General features: G+C 38.4%; 1 protein-coding gene across 1 annotated transcript in view; it reads right to left on the bottom strand.

The window, feature by feature from the left end:
* Positions 1–17,708: 17,708 nt before the first annotated feature.
* Positions 17,709–24,550, bottom strand: part of Dpt (dermatopontin) — a 28,325-nt gene continuing 21,483 nt past the window's right edge. The window contains exons 3-4 of the mRNA XM_090340505.1: positions 23,523–23,630; positions 17,709–18,855 (exon numbers count right to left, since the gene is read on the bottom strand). Coding sequence (XP_090196631.1) covers positions 18,789–18,855; positions 23,523–23,630 — 175 coding nt within the window. The 3' untranslated portion in view covers positions 17,709–18,788. The remainder of the gene's footprint in view (positions 18,856–23,522; positions 23,631–24,550) is intronic.

The following is a 24,550-nucleotide window of genomic DNA, read 5'->3' as shown; positions in this document are numbered from 1 at the left end:
GATATGAGAAAGGGTATCAATGTATGAGAAGTAATGCACCTTCTATCTGGTGAATATAATGTAACCCTTTACTAATTACAATAAATGTATATGAAAAAGAATAAAATAAAGTAAATCAACAGCTAAAAAAATTGAATCATTCCCAAACTAATCTCCAAAGAAACAACCATTTCATTAAAAGATGGGCCAAAGACTTAAATGAAGAAGAAATAAGAATGGCTATAGACATGAAGAAATGCTCAACATCTCTGGCCATAAAAGAAATGCAAATCAAAATAACTCTCAGCTTCCTTTCTCTTAAATGCCTGTTTTCTTCAGTTTGGCCCTGTGTGCTTATTCTGACCCTCCAAACTCCGTATTATATTTCACTTGTGTTGATCACATTCTATCTAAAAATTGGTTACTATTTTGAAACTAGGGGTTTTCACAGTTTCTTGGGGTTTCCTCAGCAGGATCTCTTACCCTGGATTCTAGGGCTTCACTTATTAAGGGCAGCACTATACTTCTTATTTTGCATCCTGAGCTTTGAAGTAGGAAGCCATTTGCAGGGATTCTGTGACCCAAAGTATTTGACAAGAATTTGCTCCACGAGTCTCTCCTCATGTCCAGCTGCGTAATCATTCCGTTACTGATTGATGGCCAGTTGGTCTGTAGTGGGTAGTGCCAGCTCCACAAGCCGGGTAGATGCATAGCAAAGTATGGGACCTACTTGCTCTAATTTGGCACTAAGATTTACCAGGTGGTAAATTCCTTGAAAGATTAACAGCTTTCTGGTGTATCCTTTTGATACACCACAATGTTATAATATAGGAAGCACTTATCTGAAATGTTGTATGCTTAAGATAGTATTAGCCAGGGAGATTGCTTAATGATTCAGCAACAACAATCACAAAACAAAATTGTGTTCTAAAATGCATGTGTGACAATCATCACACTCAATCAACACACCCATCATCACCTATGCTGAACATTTGTTCTTATGATTAAAATTTTAGACTCTCTATCTACATTTCTCTATTTCACTTCCCCAGGTCCTAGCAACTCCTATTTTCCTTTGATTTTGTAAAAGACTTTTCATATTCTCACATATAAGTGAGATCATATGGTATGTATGCCCCTGTGTCTGGCTTTTATCACTTAACGTACGAACAAAGTCAATGTTGCTTTATATTAACAAGATTTATACATCTCTCCTCTGTAGTCTGAGTGCTCTGTTTCTTGTCTCCTCAGGCTGGGATTTGGACTGGTGGCACAGCCCTTACCTCAATGATAAGTTGTCACTATAAATAAAGACAAAAAGAGGAAAGAGTCTACGGTGTGCCACGCTTCAATGACAATGTCACTTCTACTCCCAACTGACTGGCTCAATTTATAAGACCCAATTTATGCTCCCAGTTTATATGGTCTAATTCAAATCAAAGGCAGCTAATAAATGAAATCCATCCATATGCCTAGCTATAGAGCACAAGGAACATTTGATAAATAGCAATTATCATTACAGATAGCTCTTCTGGCTAACACACATTTGAATTGAGAAGAGAGAGGGTCCTTGTGAAGCTGTATTAGTTTAGCTAAAGTACACTTGGTCTTCATGAAGTACTTATTCTGTGGATCTTATGTGTTAAAGAAAGCATTTATTCCCCTTAAAAGGGTATAGAAATTGGACGGTTGGTTTCAACTATTAAAATAACTAGAAAAGTTAGTAATGGTTGAGATAAGTGCCCCTTGCCCCAGCCCATAGTGACATCTGGAGCTCAAGAGGTGGAGCTGAGTAGCCAGAGAACCTCAAGTCATTAAGAGCCCACCCTCAACATAGATTTTTTGGGAACCTCGCCCTTCCTCATCCTCCTATGGGCCACCAGACCCAAACAGAGACTGTTTTATATTCCTGTACGTTCAGGGATAGATTCTGCCTATGGCAGAAAATACTATCTTTGACTTTTGCAGTTTGGCTTATTTTACTTAAACATGAGGATCTCTACTTCCACCTTTTTCTTGCAAATATAATCTCATTTTTCTTTATGGCTAAAGAAAATGGTATGTATGTATACTGAAATGCTTTATCCATTCATTGGCTGATGGGCACCTAGCTTGATTCCTAGGTTGTCTTTCCCCTTTTCTCTGGATCAAAGACATGTTTTAAAAAGGCACATTATGTCACCCTACAACTTTTGAATCTTGTATGATCACTATTAGGAACAATATAAATTAGGCTTTATAACTATAATTTGGGGAAAATAGCATCGTTACTGAAGTTATTTACCTTTTCTCATGTTCAAAGCCCATAGACTTACTTTTCTCATAGGATTTTGGTGAATAAGTGATAGTCACAATAGCTATTCAAAAGTGCTTAAAATATCTGATTTCTTTTGGGTGCCACCTGTCAGGAATAGTGGGGATTTGCCTTCTTGTGAGGTAAGAGACAGTCTAGATGGTTATATAGTTAACTTTAATTTAAAAATGTCAGGACCCATGGTCCTTCCAAACTTACATTTGTCATAGTTTGTTTACCTAGTCTGTCATAGAGTACCTTTTAGTGTGTACTTTACTGGCACAGGGAAAAATGAGCCTTGACTAATTTTTAATGGTCACATTGTGGTGACAGAGCAGAGTATCTATCTCTAGCATGCTGCCATGGTTGGCTGGATGCCAGAGACACTGAGATGAAGGACTTGGTGACTTGGTAGCAGCATTCCCAAGTCCTTAAGCCCAGCAATCCTTTCTTCTGCAGTGATTGCTATTTACAGCTCCAATTTCTGAAGCTTCTGAGTAAGTCACCTCAAGGGAACTTAGCAAGGAAAATAAAAAAAGCTCCAGGAGAAACCATTTTCTCTTATGTAATATGCTCATTGGAAACAACAGGTATCTTTATTATATTTCCAAATTATACAATTCTGGTCCCTGAACAACAAAAAAAGGAGAACTAACACTATTATAGGATATTCCTCTTGCAAGTACTTTATCTAAAACATTGGCATATTTTCCGCTTATATGCTTATCAATCAAAGTTTTCTTTTAAAAGAAGAGTTAGGGAAGCTATGCGCGGATGGCTCATGTCCATAATCCTAGCTACTCAGAGAATTGAAATCTGAGGATCGTAGTTCAAAGCCAGCCCAAGCAAGAAAGTTCATGAGACTCATCTCCAGTTAATCTTCAGAAGTGGAACTGTGGCTCAAGTGGTAGAGCACTAGCCTTAAGCGGAAAAGCTCAAGCCCCAGGACCAGCAAAAGCAAACACAAACGAAACAAAACAATGCATGTATATCATTTCAGTTCGTTCAGCCTGCCTCACAACACTACACAGAAAATGTCCTATGATTATTTTTCAAGTACTTCCAGTATAATTTGAGAAATAATGTTCATCTAAGCTGAAGCAATACTTCAGCTGTAGCATTTTGGATTGCCATGCAAAAGATACAGCATTCTACTTTTGGGTCCAGTTAAAGAAGCTGAAGGGACAAACAGAAGTAATTTCAATTGACTTTTGGGTGAGTATTCCCAAATGATAATTATAAGTAATAATTCTTTAGGATTCATTGTATTCTGTTAGGAATAAAATCATAAATGTACACTTCTACATACAAATGAGTAGATGTTCTGTCAGATTTGTTATCAAGTAACTTGATTTTGTGAGGCAGTATCTTTTTGTTATTATATAAAGACCAAATAAGCCAAGAGAATCAACCAATTGACTAAGTAAAGATTCTATGGGTGGGCCTCTCATCTACTTTGTTGAAAGGCATTAAAAGAAAAGCACATTTTTCCCAATTCCTGCCTGCAGAATATAATGTCATTTCCTTCCTGGACTATAATACATCCTCATTAATGTCATTCCTTCTAGTTTCAAGTTTGAAACTAAAAGAAAGACAATAATTTTATAAATTATTGCTATAAAGTGGCAGAAAATATGACCAAATTGTCTTCTTTGTTTGTGTAGAAGACAGAACTTGCAAGGGATGTGGATGAATATTTAGCTAAGAAAATATCCAGCAAGCTATTGAAGGTGAAAGCTGGTTTTCCTTTGCTACTTATCGTAAATGAGAGAAGAAAGAGATAAAATACAGAAGGAAATGTTAAGCTAAGAAGAACCCATCTTTGATTTTTTTTGAGAGTTTTCCATCTTACCTAGATGTGAAAGGACACTAAAATAGGCTCTGGAAAGAAGATCAAGGGTGAAGCAGGATAATCTTTTACTGAAAAAATTAGACATGTGTCACATGGATACACTTAACCCATTGCAGAAGAAGCCAGGAATAGAGGTTCACCAAGAGGATTCTGTGGAGAAGCTTGTCAAATGGCTCAGATTCTCTTGGTGGACATAGAGGCCCATGATATCTTAAGGAATGTTATGCTCCCCAAACTTGAACAGAAAAGGGAGAGACTGGACAAAATGAAAGTCCTTTTTTCCCATATATTTTAAAATTGTAATTAATAGAAGGATTACATTATATTCGCCAGATAGAAGGTGCATTACTTCACAAACATTGATACCCTTTCTCATGTTTTTGTTCCCATTTCCCTCCCCTCCACCCTCATCACTCATCTTGTTTTCCCACTTCCCTATCCTATTTCAAATAACCAAATACACATATATCCAATATATCAGATAACAAGGTGAAATACTGTAACAATATGAGCTAACCAAGGGACAGCAAAATAGATGAGAGATAACATAGTACATTAAGGACAACAATCACTCATTATATGGCTTTTGTTTCTATATCTTGGAGGTCCTGAAAGTTCTTTTTTTCATATAACTTTTATTGTAATTAAGAGAAGGGTTACATTATATTCACCAGATCAAAATGAAAGTTCTTGATGCTCCAAAAATGCTATAGGTAGGATATGTGTCAATAAAACCACTCAGCTGCAATCAACAGCCCTTCCCACAGAGGAAAAACATCTCAGAAGGTACAGCTGTGGAATTATACATGGCAGATGAGAGAAAAAGCATGTGCCAAGAGTAAGGATAAGGATTTGAGGACAGTGATGATGGAGCACTGGCCTCAGAGGTCAAGCTGCCAGCCACAGAGAGCATTCTTAGACACTGAAACACTGACATTGGAAGACTTTCAGCTTAATGGTGAAAACAGAGCAGAAATAGCCAGATCTGCCAAGTGGAACTCAGGGCAATTGTTTAAAAAACATTGGGATTGTTAAATCCACATTTTACCCAGCTGTCTTTAATGGTGACTAGAACTCCCAAAGGCCAACAGTCCTTTTCTTGGGCTGTGTTGGATCCCAGCCGTTGGCATTGCAAAGTATTAGAGAAAGCCAATCAGTTTGTTGCCAGGAACATTTTCATTACCAGGCAAGGATCCGTGCCTCCGACTTTCTCCCAGTTTGGGATTTGCTTAGCAGTGGTTTGCAAACCAAGTTCATATAAGCAATGTTCCTTACTCTGTAACTACAATGGTTAGTGCTGAAGTGTACGCACCTAAAATAGAACAATAGCAGCTGCGTACAACTTCACAAAGAAAATGAAATTACAGAATGGATACTTTTAGCTGGTTTTCTTATTAATGTTTGTAATCCTTCAAAACCTGAATAGACAATTAGTTCATGAAAAGAAAAAAAAACTAATATTTTCTAAGGTGATTGAAAAGATGCCTCTTGGAAACCTAGCTCTGCCACTGTGGGGGCAATTTAACTGAGATTTCTGGGTTTTTGTTTTGTTCTGTTTTGTCTTTTTCTTTTTTTTTTTTTGGTACTAGAGGTAGAACCCAAGACATCATTGCACTTTTGCCACTGAGCTATCTCTTAGTCTGGGACTCTGTTTTATCACTTAAAATATGTCATATAAAATGTCTTGGCTTATTGAGTAGTTGTATTAAACTAGATAATATACTTAAAGACCTTAGTAGATTAACTTGCACTTTACATACTAAAAACTTCCCAACTTTCTTTAAAAGGATGGGTATGTTTGAAAATATGAAATGTTAACCTCTAGTAAAATATTCTGGATCTGTATTCAGTGGAAGAATTTACCCTTGTTCAACTGAAGACTCAACTAAATGATTTAATTCTCGGGAACAGATTGCTCAATTGATCTGAAATTCTTTCATAATGAAAGTTCTTTTGTTCTAGAGCAAGATGATCTAGCATATCACAGATCAGGTGAATTGCAATAGAGAGAAAGTTTTTTATAAAACTATTTCAGCCAGCAGCTTGACAGGGTGGCCACATGGCAGAGCTGAGTGCCAGGTGAGAGATCATTCTGCTCTGGAAGCTTTATGCAAGAAACTCAGTCCTCATGAAGCAGGGATGAAGGGAAGTATGAGAATTCTCTCCTACCTCACTGAGTTGATGTGAGGATTGGCTCTGTTATAAACACATACAGTGATGTGTTGTTAGTAGTAGAAAAAGGTAGAAACGTTAGCAAATGTGAAAGGAAACACTTTAAGTAAATTTGACCACAAGTTAAAATGAATAAGTGAATTCTAAATCAAACAGAGGTGGGAAACTAACTGAATAAAATACTCAGCATGTAATTCTGTCACACAAATCAGACAAACATGTTGGATCAATTGCGTTGTCTCTGTTAGTCAAAATTTCAATTTTGATCAATCCCAATGGCTCAAATTAGAATATTAGTGTTATTGTTTTAACAATTTTACTTTTCAGAAAGTCGTCATGGACTTTCTAAAAAAATTAATTTTATTTTGTAAAGGTGATATACAGAGGGGTTACAGTTACACACATAAGGTAGTGAGTACATTTCTTGTGGAACTTTGTTACCCCCTCCCTCGTTTTTCTCCCACTTTCCCTCCTCCAGGCTCCTCCTCACAAGCTGTGGAGTTCATTTCCAACGTGGTGTCTGTGTCTTGAGTATCACTGTCGCATATATATATATATGCACACAAGGTACCAAAATGAAAAGCATTGACAAAAAGGGGATAAACCAAAGGGGAAGGCTAGGGGAGGGAAGAGGAAGGAAAAAGAACTTCACACAGTACATTAAAAACAACAACAGCATCAGCAACAACAAAAAAAATTGCCTCCATATCTTGGAGTTCATTTTCATTAGCATTATTTCCTGTCAGCACTTGGTCTGTATATGTAAACATAGAAGTCTATTGGAACAAATCTATAGCAAAATTTAAAAGGAATTCCTCATGACATATTGGGTTATATTTGACCAAAGTTATGTGGCAAGATTGATTTATAAATAATACTTTCAGTTTCTTTCTCTCTTTCTTTCTCTCTCTCTTTCTTTCTTTCTTTCTTTCTTGCTTGCTTGCTTGCTTGCTTGCTTGCTTGCTTTCCTATATCTAACAGAACAGTTTTCTATTAACTAGATTCCTTGTCTTTGGAATTTAGTATGTTTTAGTATATATATCCAGGGGTAAATTCTTCTACTGAATACACCTGAGAGACAAATTATCCCACTGACCTAGAATTTTTTTCCTGATTAATTGTTTTAGTGTTGTTATAAGGGTGATGTACAGAGAAGTTACAGTTACATGGTCAAGTAAGCAGTTGGACAGTGTCATCTCTTCCCTCCCTCAGTCTTTCCCAGTTTTTTTTCCTTCCCATCCCCTGATTTTCTTTTCTTGATTATTTCTTAATTTTCTTTTTCCAGTCCTGTGGCTTGAACTCAAGGCCTGGACACTGTCCTTGGACACTTTTTGCTCAAAGCTAGAGTTCTGACACTTGAGCCACAGCACCACTTCTGGCTTTTTCTGAGTACGTGGTATCCAGGAATTGAACCTAGGGCTTCGTGCATGCTAGGCAAGCACTCTACCACTAGGCCACACTCCTATCCCCCTCTGATTTTCTTTAATCAATTAAATTTACATGAGACTTGTGGTGATCGGGGGTGAATTGCATTTTAAGTTGCAATAGTTTAGTAATTTATAAAAAATTGGTTGTGAGGCTTGAACTTGGGGCTTAGGTACCCTCCCTGAGCTCTCTTACTCAAAGTAAGCCCTCTGCTCCTTTTTTTTTTTTGGCCAGTTCTGGGCTTGAAATAAGGGCCTGAGCACTTCCTTGGGCTTTTTCCTCAAGACTAGCACTCTATTGCTTGAGCCACAGCACCACTTGCAGCTTTTCTATGTATGTGGTACAAAGGAATTGAACCGGGGTCTTCATGCATTCTGAGCAAGTACTCTACCAGTAGGCCCAAACTCCTGGTCCTTCTACTACTTTTGAGCCAGAGCTCCACTACTGTTTTTGAGTAATTAGTTGGAGATAGGAGTCTCACCAGGCCTTCTCTGCCCTGGCTGGCTTCCATCCACTGTCCTCAAATCTCAGCTTCCTTAGTGTCTAGGATTACAGGTGTGTGTCTCACCTGTCTTGACACATTTTTTTTCCTCTTTTCTTTCTCGCTGTCTCTTTCTTTTCCTCAAGGTTATGCTACCGCCTTGAGCCACAGGGCCACTTCATTTTCTGGTGGTAAACTAGAGATGAGTCTCACAGACTTTCCTGCCCTGGCTAGCTTCCAAATGTGATCCTCACTGGATCTTCAGAGTTCAGCCTCCTGAGTAGTAAGGATTACAGGCACCTGGCTGCAATCGCTTTCTTTTTTTAAAAAATTTTTTATTGTAATTGATAGAAAGGTTACATTTATTTGCCAGATAGAAGGTGCATTAATTACTTAACAATCATTGCGACCCCTTCTCATGCTTTTGTCCCCATTTTCCTCCCCTACCCCTCCCCTCATCTTGTTTCCCCCTTCCCTATCCTATTTCAAATAAACATATATACAATATATCAAATAGCAAGGTAAGATACAGTAACAATATGAGATAAGCAAGGGACAACAATGTTATTTTTCTGCAATCGCTTTCTTAAGCAATGAGATCCTATGCCTGGAAGTCAAGTCAAGATGGAATGAAGATCAAATGATTAAGTCTCTGGGCTGCTCCTAGGAAGTCTCTGTGGCTGTTATTTCACAACTAATCTTCATCAATACTACGTGCAGAAAGCAGCAAGTCACAGTCGTTGTCTCCTCAGGTTCACCCTGAGTGAAAGAGAATGAGTCACCATGGGAGAGCTGGAGGGAAGCTCACAATTGCCTCCAACACTTCCACAAAGGTCTCTGAAAATTCCCTTCAGAAAGATTCTGATGAATAGATCAAATACGCCTTGTGTCTTAAGAAAGAAGAGAATTCTATAGATATTTAATATGTGTGATGCTCGTCATAACAATAAAACTAAGAGTATAGTGTAAGACGATAAATGCATGAAGGAAGCTAGGAGACACCAATGAATAATTCTGGACCAGCTAAATAAATTTTATTAAAACCTCTCTGAGGCAAAATGCAATTTTAATTAGGTCATGATATTGTTTATAAACAAAAATTTCTCATATTAAATATGGTCACTCTGAAAGATGAGGTAATATTAATCTTGATTAAGACTGCAGCGTTGCTTTATGTTTTTAACTAATGTGCTTTAACTCTCTAATTCAGTAAGTCAGATATATATTTTTTTGTCTCTTCACTAACCTGACTGGTTATTTGTGAACAATTCAGTCATAATGGCTGAATGATGACTGACTTGATGGGTGTCACAAATGCCGACTAGATAGGATTATTTACTTTGCATTCAAAGATAATGATAGATGTACAATATGCAAAACCAAATATACCTTGGACTCTCAAATTCAATGCATCTTTGCTAAACCAATCAAGTGACAATGAAAGAAATGTAGTTTCTCTCAAATTCTATAAAACCTTTTTCCAACTATCCAAATCTTTTCCTGACTCATATTTGCTCCATTAAGCCTTCATCTAATCAGACCTGCAGTGGTTAATGCCTGAGTTTTGTATTTCTAGATTATCTTTTATTGCTGTTAGGTGTCTTTGTTCTGCGTAAATAAATGCTGAGCTGCTTGAGTATAGAAACATATTGTTTCATTATTCTCTATTGTATTCAATATGGTGCTACCTCCACAAGATATCTTTGATAAATACTTGTTGGATCAATTGACTGAAACCTTGCCCAGTGAAAGGAAGCATTACATGGTAGCTAATGTAATGGAATGTAATTAGCTGTGGCGTGCTATACCAGCGAATGCTGTAGTGTTAATATTATGTATCATTAGTTTTGAAAAATGCATACTGTACTCATAAATTGACATGTTAAGTTGAAACTCCTTTGTACAACTACTAAACAATCATAAAAAAGGTCTTGGTCTAATTCCCTTTGATTGTATCATAGGATTTTGATTTTTACCAAAGAGAAATACACTTGTGCATGTATATGTGTACGTATGTGTGTATGCATTTGTGTGTGGGGGGGAAGGTACACACTTGCATCAAATACAGGACCCCATGCATTCACTTGCTCTGCAATTGAACTGCATCCCAGCTCAGCAATATTCAGTGAGCACCAACAAAGCCCTGCATATTCTGCTATTTCAAGTATGCTTTGCTTCTGGGTTGACAATGCATGTACCCAGTGAGCCCTAGACAGTGAGAGTAAAGATAACGTAGTAGTCCGTGCATGGCCTAAAGAACCAGCATGATGCAGTCTATACTGGCATCTCAGGATAGCATAGAATATACTAGAATACTCATACCTTGATTCAGACATGAATCTGCTCCACTGCGTAGAGTCTACTTCCCTAAGAAAGTATTGTCATTTGTAAAAGGAAGCTAATGATATCTATCTTGGAAGTTTACTATGAGTATTTAAATGAAGTGCCTATAAGTTGCTGAGTAAAGGGTCTGGCTCAGGGTATTCATACAAGTAATTAATTGCTGTTAACCTCATTATATGACATATATGTTTAGAGCCACAGACAAATCAGAGACCTGGAACCTCAGATGAGGAAGACCTGCTCTGAATTCCCAGGGCCCAGAGTGCACCAAACCTTCCCAGAGACCACTATTGTAATGGCAATTAATACTGACTTGATAGGAAAAGACCTCAAGGTCTTCTTTTCTCTGCTGTGCATTTTCTTGTCTTCCTACATTTACTGAGGTCTTCCCAATGTCTTATAGAACAGAATTAAAACACTTCATTTCCTTAGATTATGTGCCAATATTCCTTAATTGAAAGTTAAGGCTAATGAATCAATTTACCAGATCAAATTCCCCCATTTTGGTTTATATCCTGCACACTCCTTAGATAACATCAAAAAGTAACATCCAGAAATGCTGGATGTATCAGGCCAACATATTTCTGCTAAGGGACTGAGCGTCCTGGGGCCTAATGGGCTGAAGAGAACAGCAGAGCTTAGTAAGTGTGCTGATTCTCTAGGCAAAACACATCCCAGAGCATTCACAGCCAAGATAAACAAAGGTCTGACTCCTGTGTGGAGAAAGGGAACAACTGTGGAGGCTGAGGGATGAAGAAAAGGCAACTGTTATCGTAACTGCCAGAGTAGTTCTGATTTGAGCTAGACTAACTTTGGGCAAACTGAGAGTTTGTTATTTAGATATCATTTTAGAAGACAGACAATGAGAGAATTGTAAAGTGCATGAGATGCTGGTTTTGCTATAATAGGTAATGTCTATGTTAATATGAAAAGGAAGACGAGCAACTTTATGATTTTTGAACCACTCATTTATCTGGTTTGTTAAACTTCAATAAATGTTCCAGATTTCCTTGCAATGCCATCTCACTTCAAGTGTACTACTTGAAATATTGGAATGCATCTGACCAGCATTTCTTCCTGTTGTTCAGTGGGCACCCATAGCCCTTCAGAAAAAAGAATTGAATGGTGATACCTCTTCTTAGTCCCAAAGGAAGCCTTCAATCCAAGTTGACTTCGCAGAAGCAGCTGGACTTTGAAAACAGTTGGACTTGGGTTCAAAGTCCATTCCTATCAGCTGTGTGACTTTCGGCAAGTTGCTATTTCTGGAACCCTTTGCCATATCTATAAAATGACAGTAAGCCCCTGTCTTGAGAAGCTGTGAGTACTGAATGACAAGCCTGAGAGGTCACAGAATGTGAGAGTCTGCAAAGCATGCTCTCTTCCATCTCCCTTCCCCCAACTAAATCACCAGATTAAGAACCTGACAGCATCTATCACCAAGCTAAGACCTGATGTTTGTTATTATTTGATTTTTGGAGGCAAGGAATCCTTACATAGTCCAGGATGGCTTTGAACTTACAATCCTTATTCCTTCACCTCTTGGGTGCGGGATTCTCTGCATGTATCACCATGCCCAGTTCCCTGGAGTCTTGAATTCTAGATCTGTCTCTGTCACTTCTTTCTGGATGCTTTGACTTAGTCATTTCTCTCCAAGGCTCTGACCTGAGTGATGGAATCAGGCAGCACACAATTTCTCTCAGCACCACGAGAAGCCTCCTTTCTCTTATATACTTGCTCAGGCATCTCTGCTACTAGCATGAACCTTCTGCTGCCTTGGCGCCTCACCAGCCCATAATGACGATCCTGTATCTCAGAAGCATACCATTTCCTATGCACCGCAATCCTTGTGTGCTTGACTGTATGAAGTTTTCTTTTCTTTTTATTCATTGGTATTTCCAGGTTTCAATTCTAGTCTCCCTTTCTAGAACCAAAAGCATCTCTCTAAATAAGAATATGTTTTAGGTTTTAGGTTTCTTCTTTGAAGAATATGTTTTAGGTTTCATCTTTGTTCTTCAGGAACAAAATAGGTGATTAGTAAATAAAATGTTAGTATACATTTCATCTATATCACATATACATTATGTGCACAAAAGCCTAGTCATGAGAGATTATCATTACAGAACAAGCAATGATGTTATTCTGGAGACAACTGAGTCCACAGAGTAGAGATACTCTTCTGCTTTTCCCCATTGTTTTCTAGCTCTCTGCAGGGATCTATGACATCCCCCCCGCCAATGGTTTACTTTTAGATAGAAGAGAACTAAGAACTTGTCTTCACTGTGTGAATTCCTTTCTCCACTGCAAGCTGAGCTGCTTCATGTTGGGAGATGTTTAGGTCCTCCCTTCTGGAAGCTTGTGGGTGGAACCAATCTGTATGACATGTCCTCCTCTGCTAGGGGACAGGAAAATGTGACTCAGAGCATGTTTGGCTTCCAAGAACATCTTTCCATGGAGATAATGGCTAATGAACTCACCTTGGAATCTGCCAAGAAAAGAGGCCCACAGAGGCAAAAATTAATGGATTGATTGATGTAGTTCTTGTTCAGGGATGGCGTCCATATCTAGGAAACACATCACAAATATGACGTGGGGATATTGTCAGATAGCAGGAAGACATGTGGTTTTGAGCCAGCTTAGATACCTAGACAAGTTTCGAGTGTTTTGCTATTTTGATGTGTGAAATGAAAGAAATCATCTACCTTTGAGTTAGCAGGGTTTAATAAATCGAAATCTATACTGCCCTTTGAGCAGTGCTGGGCACAAACAACCCATAGGATAATAGTGGTGATTTTAGAAATCTGAATTATACATTACTTATTTTTTTTTAACAATTTGGGGCTTACAGAGCTTGGTCAACAGGGCTTGATCTCGTTTCTACCAAGTGCTGAATACTGTGTGAACTACTGAGATCAGTATAGTTCCTAGTTTAGAAAAGCACCAAGAATCTTATAACTGTCATATGGCTTTTAAACATATTTTTAAAATCAATTACTGAGTTTTAAAATCAACTCTGACTGGTTTTCTCAATAAAAACTGAAGACCCAACCAAATATCTAGATGAATTTCAGTAGCATTTATCTTGACTATCAGCCCTCCTATGCACAAGAAATCCACTAGTAGAGAGACTGATTCCAAAATGGTACCCAGGTTCAGATGGCACCCTCATTGAAATAAGGATGAAGACACCGGATGCCCCAAAGAACCTCAGACTTGGGGAGGGTTTAAGAATGTTGTGAAGAAGCTGACTCTCTACCTGGCCCTGACATTGAACTTTCAGGTGAGGAGAGGAGATTTGGGGAGGAGGTTTCCAGCTACTGTCTTAAATGTTAGTTTCTCACTGGCCACATGACAGGCTGAACATCTGTTCTACTGTCTCTGGGGACAGTGAGAGACGTTGGAAAGAGCAGGTAATTCTGCATATTAAATTACAACCCACTAGGCAGCTGGTTAGATGAAAGAGTCTGGTTTTATAATCTCATTCTTTCCGTGAAGTGGCCATATGGTCACCTTTCAGCTGGAACACCATCCTAGGATAGGGTTCAACTGCTTGGCAGCCAGTGGCTATTTTTGTTCCCTAAGATTAAAATTACTTTTCTCTTTTGATTTGTAAGCACCATCAATGCTAGTTGTTTATATGTTGGTGGAGGCAAATGGTGTTAGAATATGAAAAAAGCAATGCATAGTAATGCCCCAGAGAACAGAATAATTTTCATTTTGCAAAATTCTGTATTTCTCTCTGAAAGTAACATTCATCCACAGTGATAACTGGACTTCCTCTGGGTGCTTAGGCCTGTGTTATGGTGAGGAGAGGTAGCTGGTGGCATAATAGTAGCCTGAAGTTCTTAGCAAGAATTAGAGGTGAGTGACAGGAAAGCAGCAGGTTAATACATAGGGATTACCTGCTCAGGAAGGTTCTGGGAATGGTTCCACTTCCCTGACCTCACTGAATGATTCCAGAATGTGAACCAGGTTCAGGTAGCACCCCTAACAATGTGGTTTGAGTAAACAGAGCTAAGTAGAAGTGGTTTCATGAAAATTAATTGGAACTTTATAAGGAGAGTATACTGTATTGACCATATGGTCTCTTGTTCTGTGGGCCATCATGTTGTTCTGCATGGGTGTGGCCTGCATTGAGGAACATTTTATCTGATTAATAGGAGGAAAAGAAACATAAGCATCTAGATCAGGGCCCAGTTGAACAGAGAAAAACTCCATTATTTCATGACAGATGAAAAGTATTTAGAAGACGGCGATGTCCATCATGACAAAGTTTCTTTTTCTTTATTGTGCATTCACTTTTGTGAGAACATAGTCATCCCACAGAACCCAAAAAAGGTTTTGAAATTCATGTCTGGGTCCAGTGGAAGATAAAGACAAGATGTGGGAAAAAGAGCCAGGATAAAGGGAATGTGTGTGTGTGTGTGTGTGTGTGTGTGTGTGTGTGTGTGTGTAAGAGAAAGAAAGAGATAGAGACATAGTATGTCTCTTCATAGTATGAATTCCAATTACGTGTAATATAACTTGCAACGTTGTAGAAAATAGTGCCATATCTGCAGTGCTGATGAGAGTTGCCAATCCTGTTTTGGACATTGTGGCTGCATAGTGGGACTCCAAGATCTCCTTGCTGAGGTTCAATTCCTGGAGGAAATTTCCTTAGGTTAAAACATTCTTTTATGCTTATCACAGCATTCTTTCAGTTGTCTAAAATGCCACTTTCTTATCCTAACTCCTTACTACCTTCTATTGAAGGCCATCTGTCACTGAACTATCAAATGGTACTATAATGCTTTATTTGCTTTTATCTGACTCCTTTGGTTTATAGTCTTCTGAAATGTAGGAACTATGCATTGCCTATATAGTAACTGAATAAATGAATGAATGAGATCTAAAGTTAAGCAAGTTCTACTATCTAATGAACTATTCAAATTTACCTTACCTGAAGAACTTTATTTTCCATACAAACACTGTTCCCCTTCTCTTACTGTGTTTATTGAGTGTTTATTATGCACAAAACAGGTGCCCTCATTTAATTTTTATAACCACTTCATGATTCAAAAATTAGCCTCTCTATAGGGAAGCAAATACAATCAAGAAAGGTTGGTCAGAGCATGATTTCTCTCATATGCAGAAATTAGATCTAAAATATTCCAAGATGCCATCAATTATACAGGGTTCTAGGCATTCACACACAGTGTGACCAGAGGAGGATATTCTTAAGGGAGGAGCCAAGGTGCAATCCTATGTGCCTCGGATTATAGAACATAATATTTATCAATATAAACTCCAGGAAATGGAAATAAGGTATTTTTCTTCATTACTCTTTCTGTCTTCTTTTTGTACTGTTTATCTGTCTTTAGGAGGGTAGGGGGGCACAGAAATGGGTAAAGGATGAACAGATGCAGAAGTGGCACTCACTGGACACTATGTTGAAAGAGAACTATTCAACTCCTGTATGGGGACAGGAAGGAAAAACTAGCATTAATCAAAAAGAAATGTACTTTAGAACTGACATGTTACTGTATGCCTTCTGTGTATCACCTGTATAATAACAATAAAAATATTTACAAAAATGAAAGAAAGGTTGATAACTTGGCCAAGGTCATGAAGTTAGAAAGTGACAGGCAGGATTTGTGTTCAGTGTCCTTCATGGCCAAACAGTTTCAGTTTCATCAGAAAACTTTCCCGCATTCAAGTTCGTCCTCTTATTAGATGGTAGGCTGTGATACAGGAATCATATTTCCCTTCTTTGCAACATCTCATTTTATATGGCCATCCTCCTGTGAGGTTGTTGGGAAAGAGATTCCTATCTGTGGAGGCAGATAAGCAAATGGGCCTTTGGGATTTACTGTTATGAATCCACTCTGTGTCAGAGCTGAGAGTAGGATCAATCTTGAACTGTATGTAGTACCAGGCTTCTTCTCTCTGAAAAAAAATGCATTAGCATTTTCCATACAAACAATTCAGGGTAGATGGCAGAGTTCATAGAATTCTAAAATTACAAGAAAGCACTTGGTAACATAGACTGGTATCTTGATTTTTTAGAAAGTCCTCCTAAAAGAGAGAAGTAACTTATCCTAGACTATTCTGCTTAGCAGAAGATGAGCATGAAGAAGAAGAAAGAACTTGCAGATGGATCTGGGATTTAGCTCTCATTGTGATACTTAATACTTGCTGTCTGATATATAATATAAAGTATAAATTATTCAGATTCAAACCAAGCTGACGATGTCATTCTTGTTATTGTCCTTGGTCTGTTTTCCAAGAATAGGTTTTGCCTTTGTAAAGTTCTCTGTGTATTCCATTTGCTGTAGGCTCTTCTGGCTAGAATGCCTTACATTTTGCCCTTAATGTGAGTGTTCTCTTAGAGTTTCCTCCAGCTGCAGGCCGCTCCTCAGCCGTTCCTCTCTTGCTCCCACTACGTTGATGCCAGCCAATAGCAGGGCTTGTCTCCCTTCCAGCCATGCACCTCAGGTCCAACTATGGCCATACCCAGCTTGTCATCCAGACCCACTGCTGTAATTACTAAAATATGAGTGGCTCCCTTTGTGAAAAATAACAAGAAGTGTCTGACTGTAAATTAAAATTGCAGGAGAGGTAAATACAATGAAATGGAGGCAATAAAACAAGACCACAGTATGAGAGAAACCCTCGGAGTGCAGACACAGGAGAACATCCTCAGATCTGCCTTGCCGTGGGCAAAGTAAGCCGTCACTGGCTGAGATTCTCTATCTGACCACCCAGATGGGTGTACAGCAAAGAGCATACTGGAGTTTTGCCTGGCTGGTTCTTCTGGGTTGACTGGGAGAGAGAATGAGATCAGAAATGAAAAGGCAAGCTTTGTTACTAAAAGAATCTAGGAGCTTCTTTTGGCTAAAATTATATCTGACATGCACAGGGCATGAACAATTTGAAGTATACTCAACCACAATCATGCTCAACTCAAATCCCAGGAATGTGTGGTTCCATCCTTAATGCAGTTCTTAAGTAGAGTAAGGACTCAATGCATCCTGTTTTAATGATCTTATTCCCCAAACCACTCTGTCACCACCATTGCATTCCTGATGCCTTGGCACAGATCAGAATGCTAGACTGTATTTTCAGAATGAATGAATGAATGCATGGCTGGAAAGGAAAAATGTAGAGTAAAAATATGGCTCATAATATTTGCAGTATAGTGAATGTTAATATTTTTATTTGTTTTATAAGTAAGAGAGTCCGAAGGGCTGAGGGAAGAGACATTATAGGACAGGGAAAGATAGTGCTAGTTCTATACAAAAAAATGTCTAAGCTGCACATAGAGGGCTAGTGGCTCCTGAGGTCTGCAGGAAATTTGGACTACAAGACCAGGTGACTTGGTCAGCAGTTTCCTGTGGCTTCAGGATAGGCGCAACCTTCCCAGGAATCTTGGACCTGCCTCCAGCTGTGAGTGACTCAAAGTTCCTTTCCTATTTCCCAAAGCAACCTTTCTACTCTTATGCCTCCAAGTTTTCAATCTCCTTCCTATTCTCTGATGAGCTTGGTGTGTTTTTTCTTCCTTGAGATGGACTCTTATGTGTTCCTCTTATCCCTGAATTCATTTTCATCACCGAGTATGCTCACATGCATCATTGAGCTCAGGAAATTTCTGGAAGCTTTTCAGCTCTGCCTGCACACTCTTCCATCTCCCCATTTCACCTGCCAGTCCCCTCTCTCTTGGAACTCAGAGATCTGTCCTTGGACTTTGATGCATGGGTAGCTCTGGTGGAGGGGAGTGTGGGTGCATGTCCCCTTCAGGCCGAAAACATGCTCTTGGTGAGGGCCCTAGGAATCACTGAGACTTAGCTAGACATGACCAGACCTATACCGCACCCTTCCTCAAGCTCTGTCGTGCACTTTCTCCAAGGTGAACTTGAAACTCATTTTATAGTAAAAAGCAGTCCCAAGGCAATTGCAGGAGCCCCAAGAGGCCTGGGGCCAGTGTGAACGCTGTGTATTTGTACATGGTATGCAGGGAAGCTACCCTCAGTCACTTGACATACTTGATAAGGAATGTGTTGGGAGTGAGAAATACAGTTTAATTGTAGATTTAATTATAAGGGTGATACTAATCAGAAAGGCCCAGGCAGCTGGCAAGCAGCTCCCAGCAGTTCAGGGAGAAGGAAAGAAAGCAGGAGAAGGAGCTATAAGCCTTCCAATGGAAGTTAATGTATGTGATACCCTCAGAACTATATCGGTCCATTTTCCTTCACTCAGCATTGGCTAATCTAAACATTTTCAAATTCACAGTCATAAGTAGTCATCCGGCACATGATGAACTTCCACTGGCGATCCCTGTGGGAGGAGAGTGAGAAAACTATCATCAGTGAGGGCCCCACCACAGGCTAGGGAAAAGCAAGGAAGGGCATCTTGCTGGATCTCAGAACTGAAGGATCTCTGATCTCATTGTGTTCTTAATGATTACTCTATGATGTCTTCAGAGAACTGACAGATTTGAAAAGGCAGATTTTTCCTTCTAGAGGACCACCTAATATAATGTTCGATGCAGAGGCGCCTGCTTGTGGCTGGTAGTCAGCTCTCTTCCGGCTCTCCCTCAAGGTATGTCCAGGACTTGTAAGTCAGCAGCTGTTTGAAATTGAAGTGTTTATTTAATGTGGTCATTTCATTGCAGAAAATCTTCCTAGAAGGCCAGCCATTTTCTCACTGACTGTTCTCATTGCTGAGCAGTCATCTTGTACTAGGCTCCAGGCTATGTATACATATATATATGTATATATATATATATATATTTCTCTTCAGAAAGATTTATTATAGAGAAATAAAGTGAGGGGAAACAACTTTAGAATTCCTTAAAGTGTAAAAGCAATTGTTTGGCTTTCTGGCAAAAGCTAGAATTCTATGGAGATGGAATGATCATTTTAAGATAATTTAAGATCATCATTTAAACCGTGGGATGAGTATAAGAGGAGATGGAATTGGGCCATTTCATGAGAAATGGAGTGGCTACATGTTAGACAATGCCATTTTCTAAGGACAGGGTCATGTTCTTTATTCAATAATTTAATAAAGGCAGATTGAGCACTTCTCCTGTCTGACAATGCTGTATCTAGTATCATTTAACAATGGTTGTGATGATTGTAATGACCATGTACCAACATGTGCAATGTATCCAGAATTACATTAGAGACTGTGCATGCTTCCTCAACAATCCTCATGCTGACTCATCATTTAGGGGAAGCATCAGGTTTCGAGAAAAGACACTTGATTTAAGAGAAGACAAATAGTAGGTGATGTTAAATTTCAAGTTTGTTGGACTTAAATCTTGGACTGTAACCCCCTCTAGGGGACCTGGCTATTATGCTCTTAGCATAGTCCTTCCATATTCAATTATACAAATCCCTCCAAAGCACATGAGGTCTTTTAACTTCAGAATTATCCTTCTTCCTTTTTAATCTGTCTCCTAAATAACATGGCTGACAAAGTCTCCATCCAACTTCTGAATGTAAGCGGGAGTGGCTATCTTCATTCTTTCAAGGGGCTTTGAATTCTGTCTGCTCTAGAGTGTTCATTTAGAGCAGTTGGATACAGAGTTCTCCAGCACACATCGTTGAGAACCTGGGTAATAAATTTTTATTGATATTTCACCCTAAAATTGTCAATGGAGGACATGGCTTCTTTAAGATATTTAGCAAACTGATGCAATGCTTGTTTACTAAGCAAATGTATTTATGACAGCAAATTTATTTATTACAATATCAGGGAGCAAAGATAAATAGGAACTTATGGCCAGGCATTTTTTTTTAATTTGAGTTTTCTCTTAATGGTATTAGAGTTTGAACTCAGAGCCCTGAGTTTGCTAAGCAGGCACTACACCATTTGAGCCAGGACTCCAGTCGTTTTGTTTTGCTTATTTTTCAAATAATTAGAAAGGTCTTGCATGTATATCCCCACTGGCCTAGACTATCATCTTCTATTTATGATTCCCGTGGAGTTGGGATGCCAGCCACATGCCATGATGTTTAGCTCTTGACTGGTGAGATGGAATTCTTTTTTTTTTTTTTTTAGATTTGTCTCAACAGTAAGCATGAGGATGGTTTCTTTTTTTTTCTTGCTATTTTTTTATTGTATTTAATAAAAGGGTAACATGATATTTGCCAGATAGAAGGTGCATTAATTCACATACATTGATACCCTTCCACATGTCTTGGTCCCATTACCCTCCCCTCCCACCCCCCTCTTGGTTTCCCCCCCTTCCCTGTCCAATTTCAAGTAACCAAATACAAATGTATCCAATATATCAGATAACAAAGTGAGATATTGTGTCAATATGAGATAACAAAGGAACAGCAAAAGCGATAAGAGATAACATAGTACATTAAGGACAGCAATCATTCATTATATGGCTTTTGTTTCAATATCCTAGAGGTCCATTCAATTAGCTTCATCCTCTATGGCCTTATGTATCAAGTTTTTGCTCTATTGCAAATCTCTGCTAGTAGAGCCCAAGGTTTCTACAGGTTATGATGAATGAGGGAAACCATTGAGCCTAAGTTCCTTTGAGTCTGGCTTACTTCACTTAATATGATTTTTTCTAAGTCTTTCCATTTCCTAACAAATGGGGCGATGTCGTTTTTTCTGACAGCAGCATAGAATTCCATTGTGTGCAAATACCACATCTTGTGGATCCATTCAGTGAGATGGAATTCTGCAAACAGTTTTACTTCCACTGATCTCAAACCACACATTCCTTCTAATCCTAGCCTCAAGATCTTAGCCTTCTGAAAAGCTAAGATCACAGGTGTGAGACACCATATGTTTTATTTATTTTTTTACTTCTCTTCTCAGAAGCCATTAATTAATATCGGGAAAAATTTACAAGCAACGCTGAGGGGACTTAGATACCTGGTTTTCCTATAAGAAAGTAGTTTCCAACTAGGGACAAATATGCTCTCCTAGATATCTCTATATCTGTCTATCTATCTATCTATCTATCTATCTATCTATCTATCTATCTATCTATGACAAAGTCTATAAAGTCTACAAACCATTCTGCTTGTTATAACTGGGAGGAGTGTAGTAGAGGCAACCTAATGTAGAGGCTAACCATCTGGAATCACAGGATAATATCTAACAACAAAGAATTATCAGGCTCAAGTGGTCAAAATGATGTAAGTTGAGAGAGTCTATGGCAGGAGAAATTCTGGAAGGGTTAGGAGGGTAGTCCTTGCACTACCAGTATTTCTCCAATTTGGGAACTTCACCATCTTCAGAGGAATGTTTTTTCCATTCCTCAGTTTCTGGATCTTGAAATCACTGTTTGTTAGTGACAGTAGCAGCACAGGCATGTTCATTTTTCTTGGTGGGGGATTCATTTGAAAACAGTGCAATGGAATTTCTCATTTTCCATGGTTCTGTGTTAGTCACATGACTAAAAATTCCAATTCAACAAGACTTGGGCATATTAACTACCTAAATATGCTTCTTTCATAATATTTTTGGTTGAAATTCTATCTTCATTGTTTCTTATCTTTTCAACCAGGAAACATAAAATTAATTTTCTTTTAACCCGGAGACATTTTGATCATCTTGCTACTAAATTTTGAACTCCAGGGAACACTTTTAAACCCTCTAACCTGCTAAATAACATCAGGCTCCTATATTTTTTTCAGTTAAGTCTATTTTTTTTATTTCCTTGAATATTTTGTTGTGCATGTCCTATCATTCATTCAATTATTTCTTCTCATAGATGAAATGAGCTTTAATATATTGTCATTCTAAAGTGTTGTTTCTTAGAAACAAATAACAGTTAAAACGACATGTAAAGAAAAATTAAGCGATGTGTGAAAACTGAGGGGGTTCTCCTATAGATAAACATGGGGTTTTTGTTTATGGAGTCTGATAATAAACAAGCAAACAAACAAATAAAGCTTTTCCATAGGAAATTGCATGCCATATTAAATAAGTTAAACAAAATGCAATTTCAGTTCAATAGATAAATTTCATAATAGATAAACCACACTCAGATTCATCATAATCTCATTATCTAGTGACTTATTGTAACCTCTATTCAGTTTGCAAAATATGTATTGGTAACTTTCCAGGAATTCACTTCTGCATAAAGTAATTATCACTTAACTAAAAGTGGGGCAAAGCAACTTATAATTTCTGAAATTCATTCACACCTCTCTGTATGTAAATAGAGGGTCTGAAGACAAGCTGCATATAAAGACTATAGGAGTTTTGTTCTTGTTTTCTTCTTAGTGTTTTGATGTATTTGAGAGTTACAAGGATGGTTGTGAGCAAAGGAATAAAAACATTGCCCTATTCCTTTTTAAGAAAAAATTATCCATTTAAAAAACTTTTTTCTTTATCAGTGAGTTACAAGTCTTTTATTTCTACACGTGGTTAGTAGTTATGATGGTATGAATACTAACATGCCCTAAGGTTTGTTTATTGGAACTTAATATCCAATGTAATGGTTATGGTGAGGGGGCCCTTGGGGGAATGCTTGAGTTACGTGGGCACACCCTCAGGAATGGGATTAGTGCCTTTAGAAAGATTATGAAGTGAGCTGCATGCTCTATCTGCCACCTGAGGACACAGTGTGAAGTTCATGTTTCAAGGAGAGAGCCCTCCTACAGCCTGCAAGGCTGACCCCAGCAAGGTACAGGATTAAAGAGGGTCTGGCTTGACAGTGTGTACTTCTCTAAACATTTTGCTCTCTCTTTTTGTGAACAACTGTGCTCTGAAATTTACTGGCGAGAACATCGAGCTGTAAGTAAGTGATAGCAAGTTAAGGACTCAGGCTAGCATCTGCCCTCCTTTCCAAGGATGAGCTAGCTGCCATGCAGGATGAATTCCTGAGAACACTTTTACTTCTCATTGACTGATGCCATCAGCCAATCCTTTGGTAAATCCTTCATGAAATAGGAAACTAGAATAAAGGAAAAGCCCAGGCAAGCATTTCTATTGTACCCATTGGAAAAAGTTATCCTTCTTACCTTTCCACTGCAGAGAAAGTGGTTGTTGCACCTCTCATATAGTAATCATAGTCATAGGAAATCATGTCCATGTCCTCTCCATAGTGGCCTGGATATTCTGTTGTCAGCCTGTGTGGAGAAAACGAAGGGTTACAGAAAAACAAACAAATGCAATGTTATTGCAGGAGCTAATAGAAGCCATTAAAAAAGAGATTAAGTCTGAAAAGTCTGAGCACATCTTGAGTGACTTAAACTGGAGTTCACTGGCTTCCACTAATCCTAGCCTCCATCCCTGGTTGGAAATAGGTAATGCTCAACTGCTTTTCACAGCTAACTCTCCAGGCTTTGACACACTATTGAGTAATATTCATATGAACTCCAACTCATCTAAGATGATGTTTTCAAACTATGGATTATGACTCACTATTAGATCATAAAACCAGTGAAATTGAAGAAATAAAATAGAAACAGAAACACATCCAGAGGACTCATTGCATGCAATAAAGATAAATTCATGTGTGTAAAAACTGTTCCAAATATATATGTGTGTGTATTTATTTGATGCAAATATTCTGTAATAGCCTGTACATTTCTTAGTATGAATAGTAATAAAATGTGTTAAAACTATATAACTAAAATGTAGGCTTTGCGAATGGGGGATTTTTGTCTGTCTACAATGTTTTTGAAGCAGCTAAAAGTTTCCAGGTACATAGTGAATATTTGTTAATAAATACATGGTTTTGAGTGGGTCTGTTTCCTGATCTATAAAAGAATGAAAACATCTCTATCCTAGCTACTAAGAAGGCTGAGATATGAGGATTGCAGCCCAAAGCCAGTCTAAGTAGGAAAGTTTGTGAGACTCTAATCTCCAATAAACTACTTACAAAAGGCTGGAAGTGGTGCTGTGGCTTAAGCCCCAAGACTCGAGAGAGAGAGAGAGAGAGAGAGAGAGAGAGAGAGAGAGAGAGAGAGAGAGAGAGAGAGAGAGAGAGAGAGAGAGAGAGAGAGAGCGCGCATATAGAAATCTTACAAAATCTTACTGTTACTAA

This window comes from Megascapheus bottae, chromosome 10, assembly GCF_031878675.1.
Source record: "Megascapheus bottae isolate mThoBot1 chromosome 10, mThoBot2.hap1, whole genome shotgun sequence".
NCBI lineage: Eukaryota > Metazoa > Chordata > Mammalia > Rodentia > Geomyidae > Megascapheus > Megascapheus bottae.
This window is presented reverse-complemented; position numbering and strand designations above follow the sequence as displayed.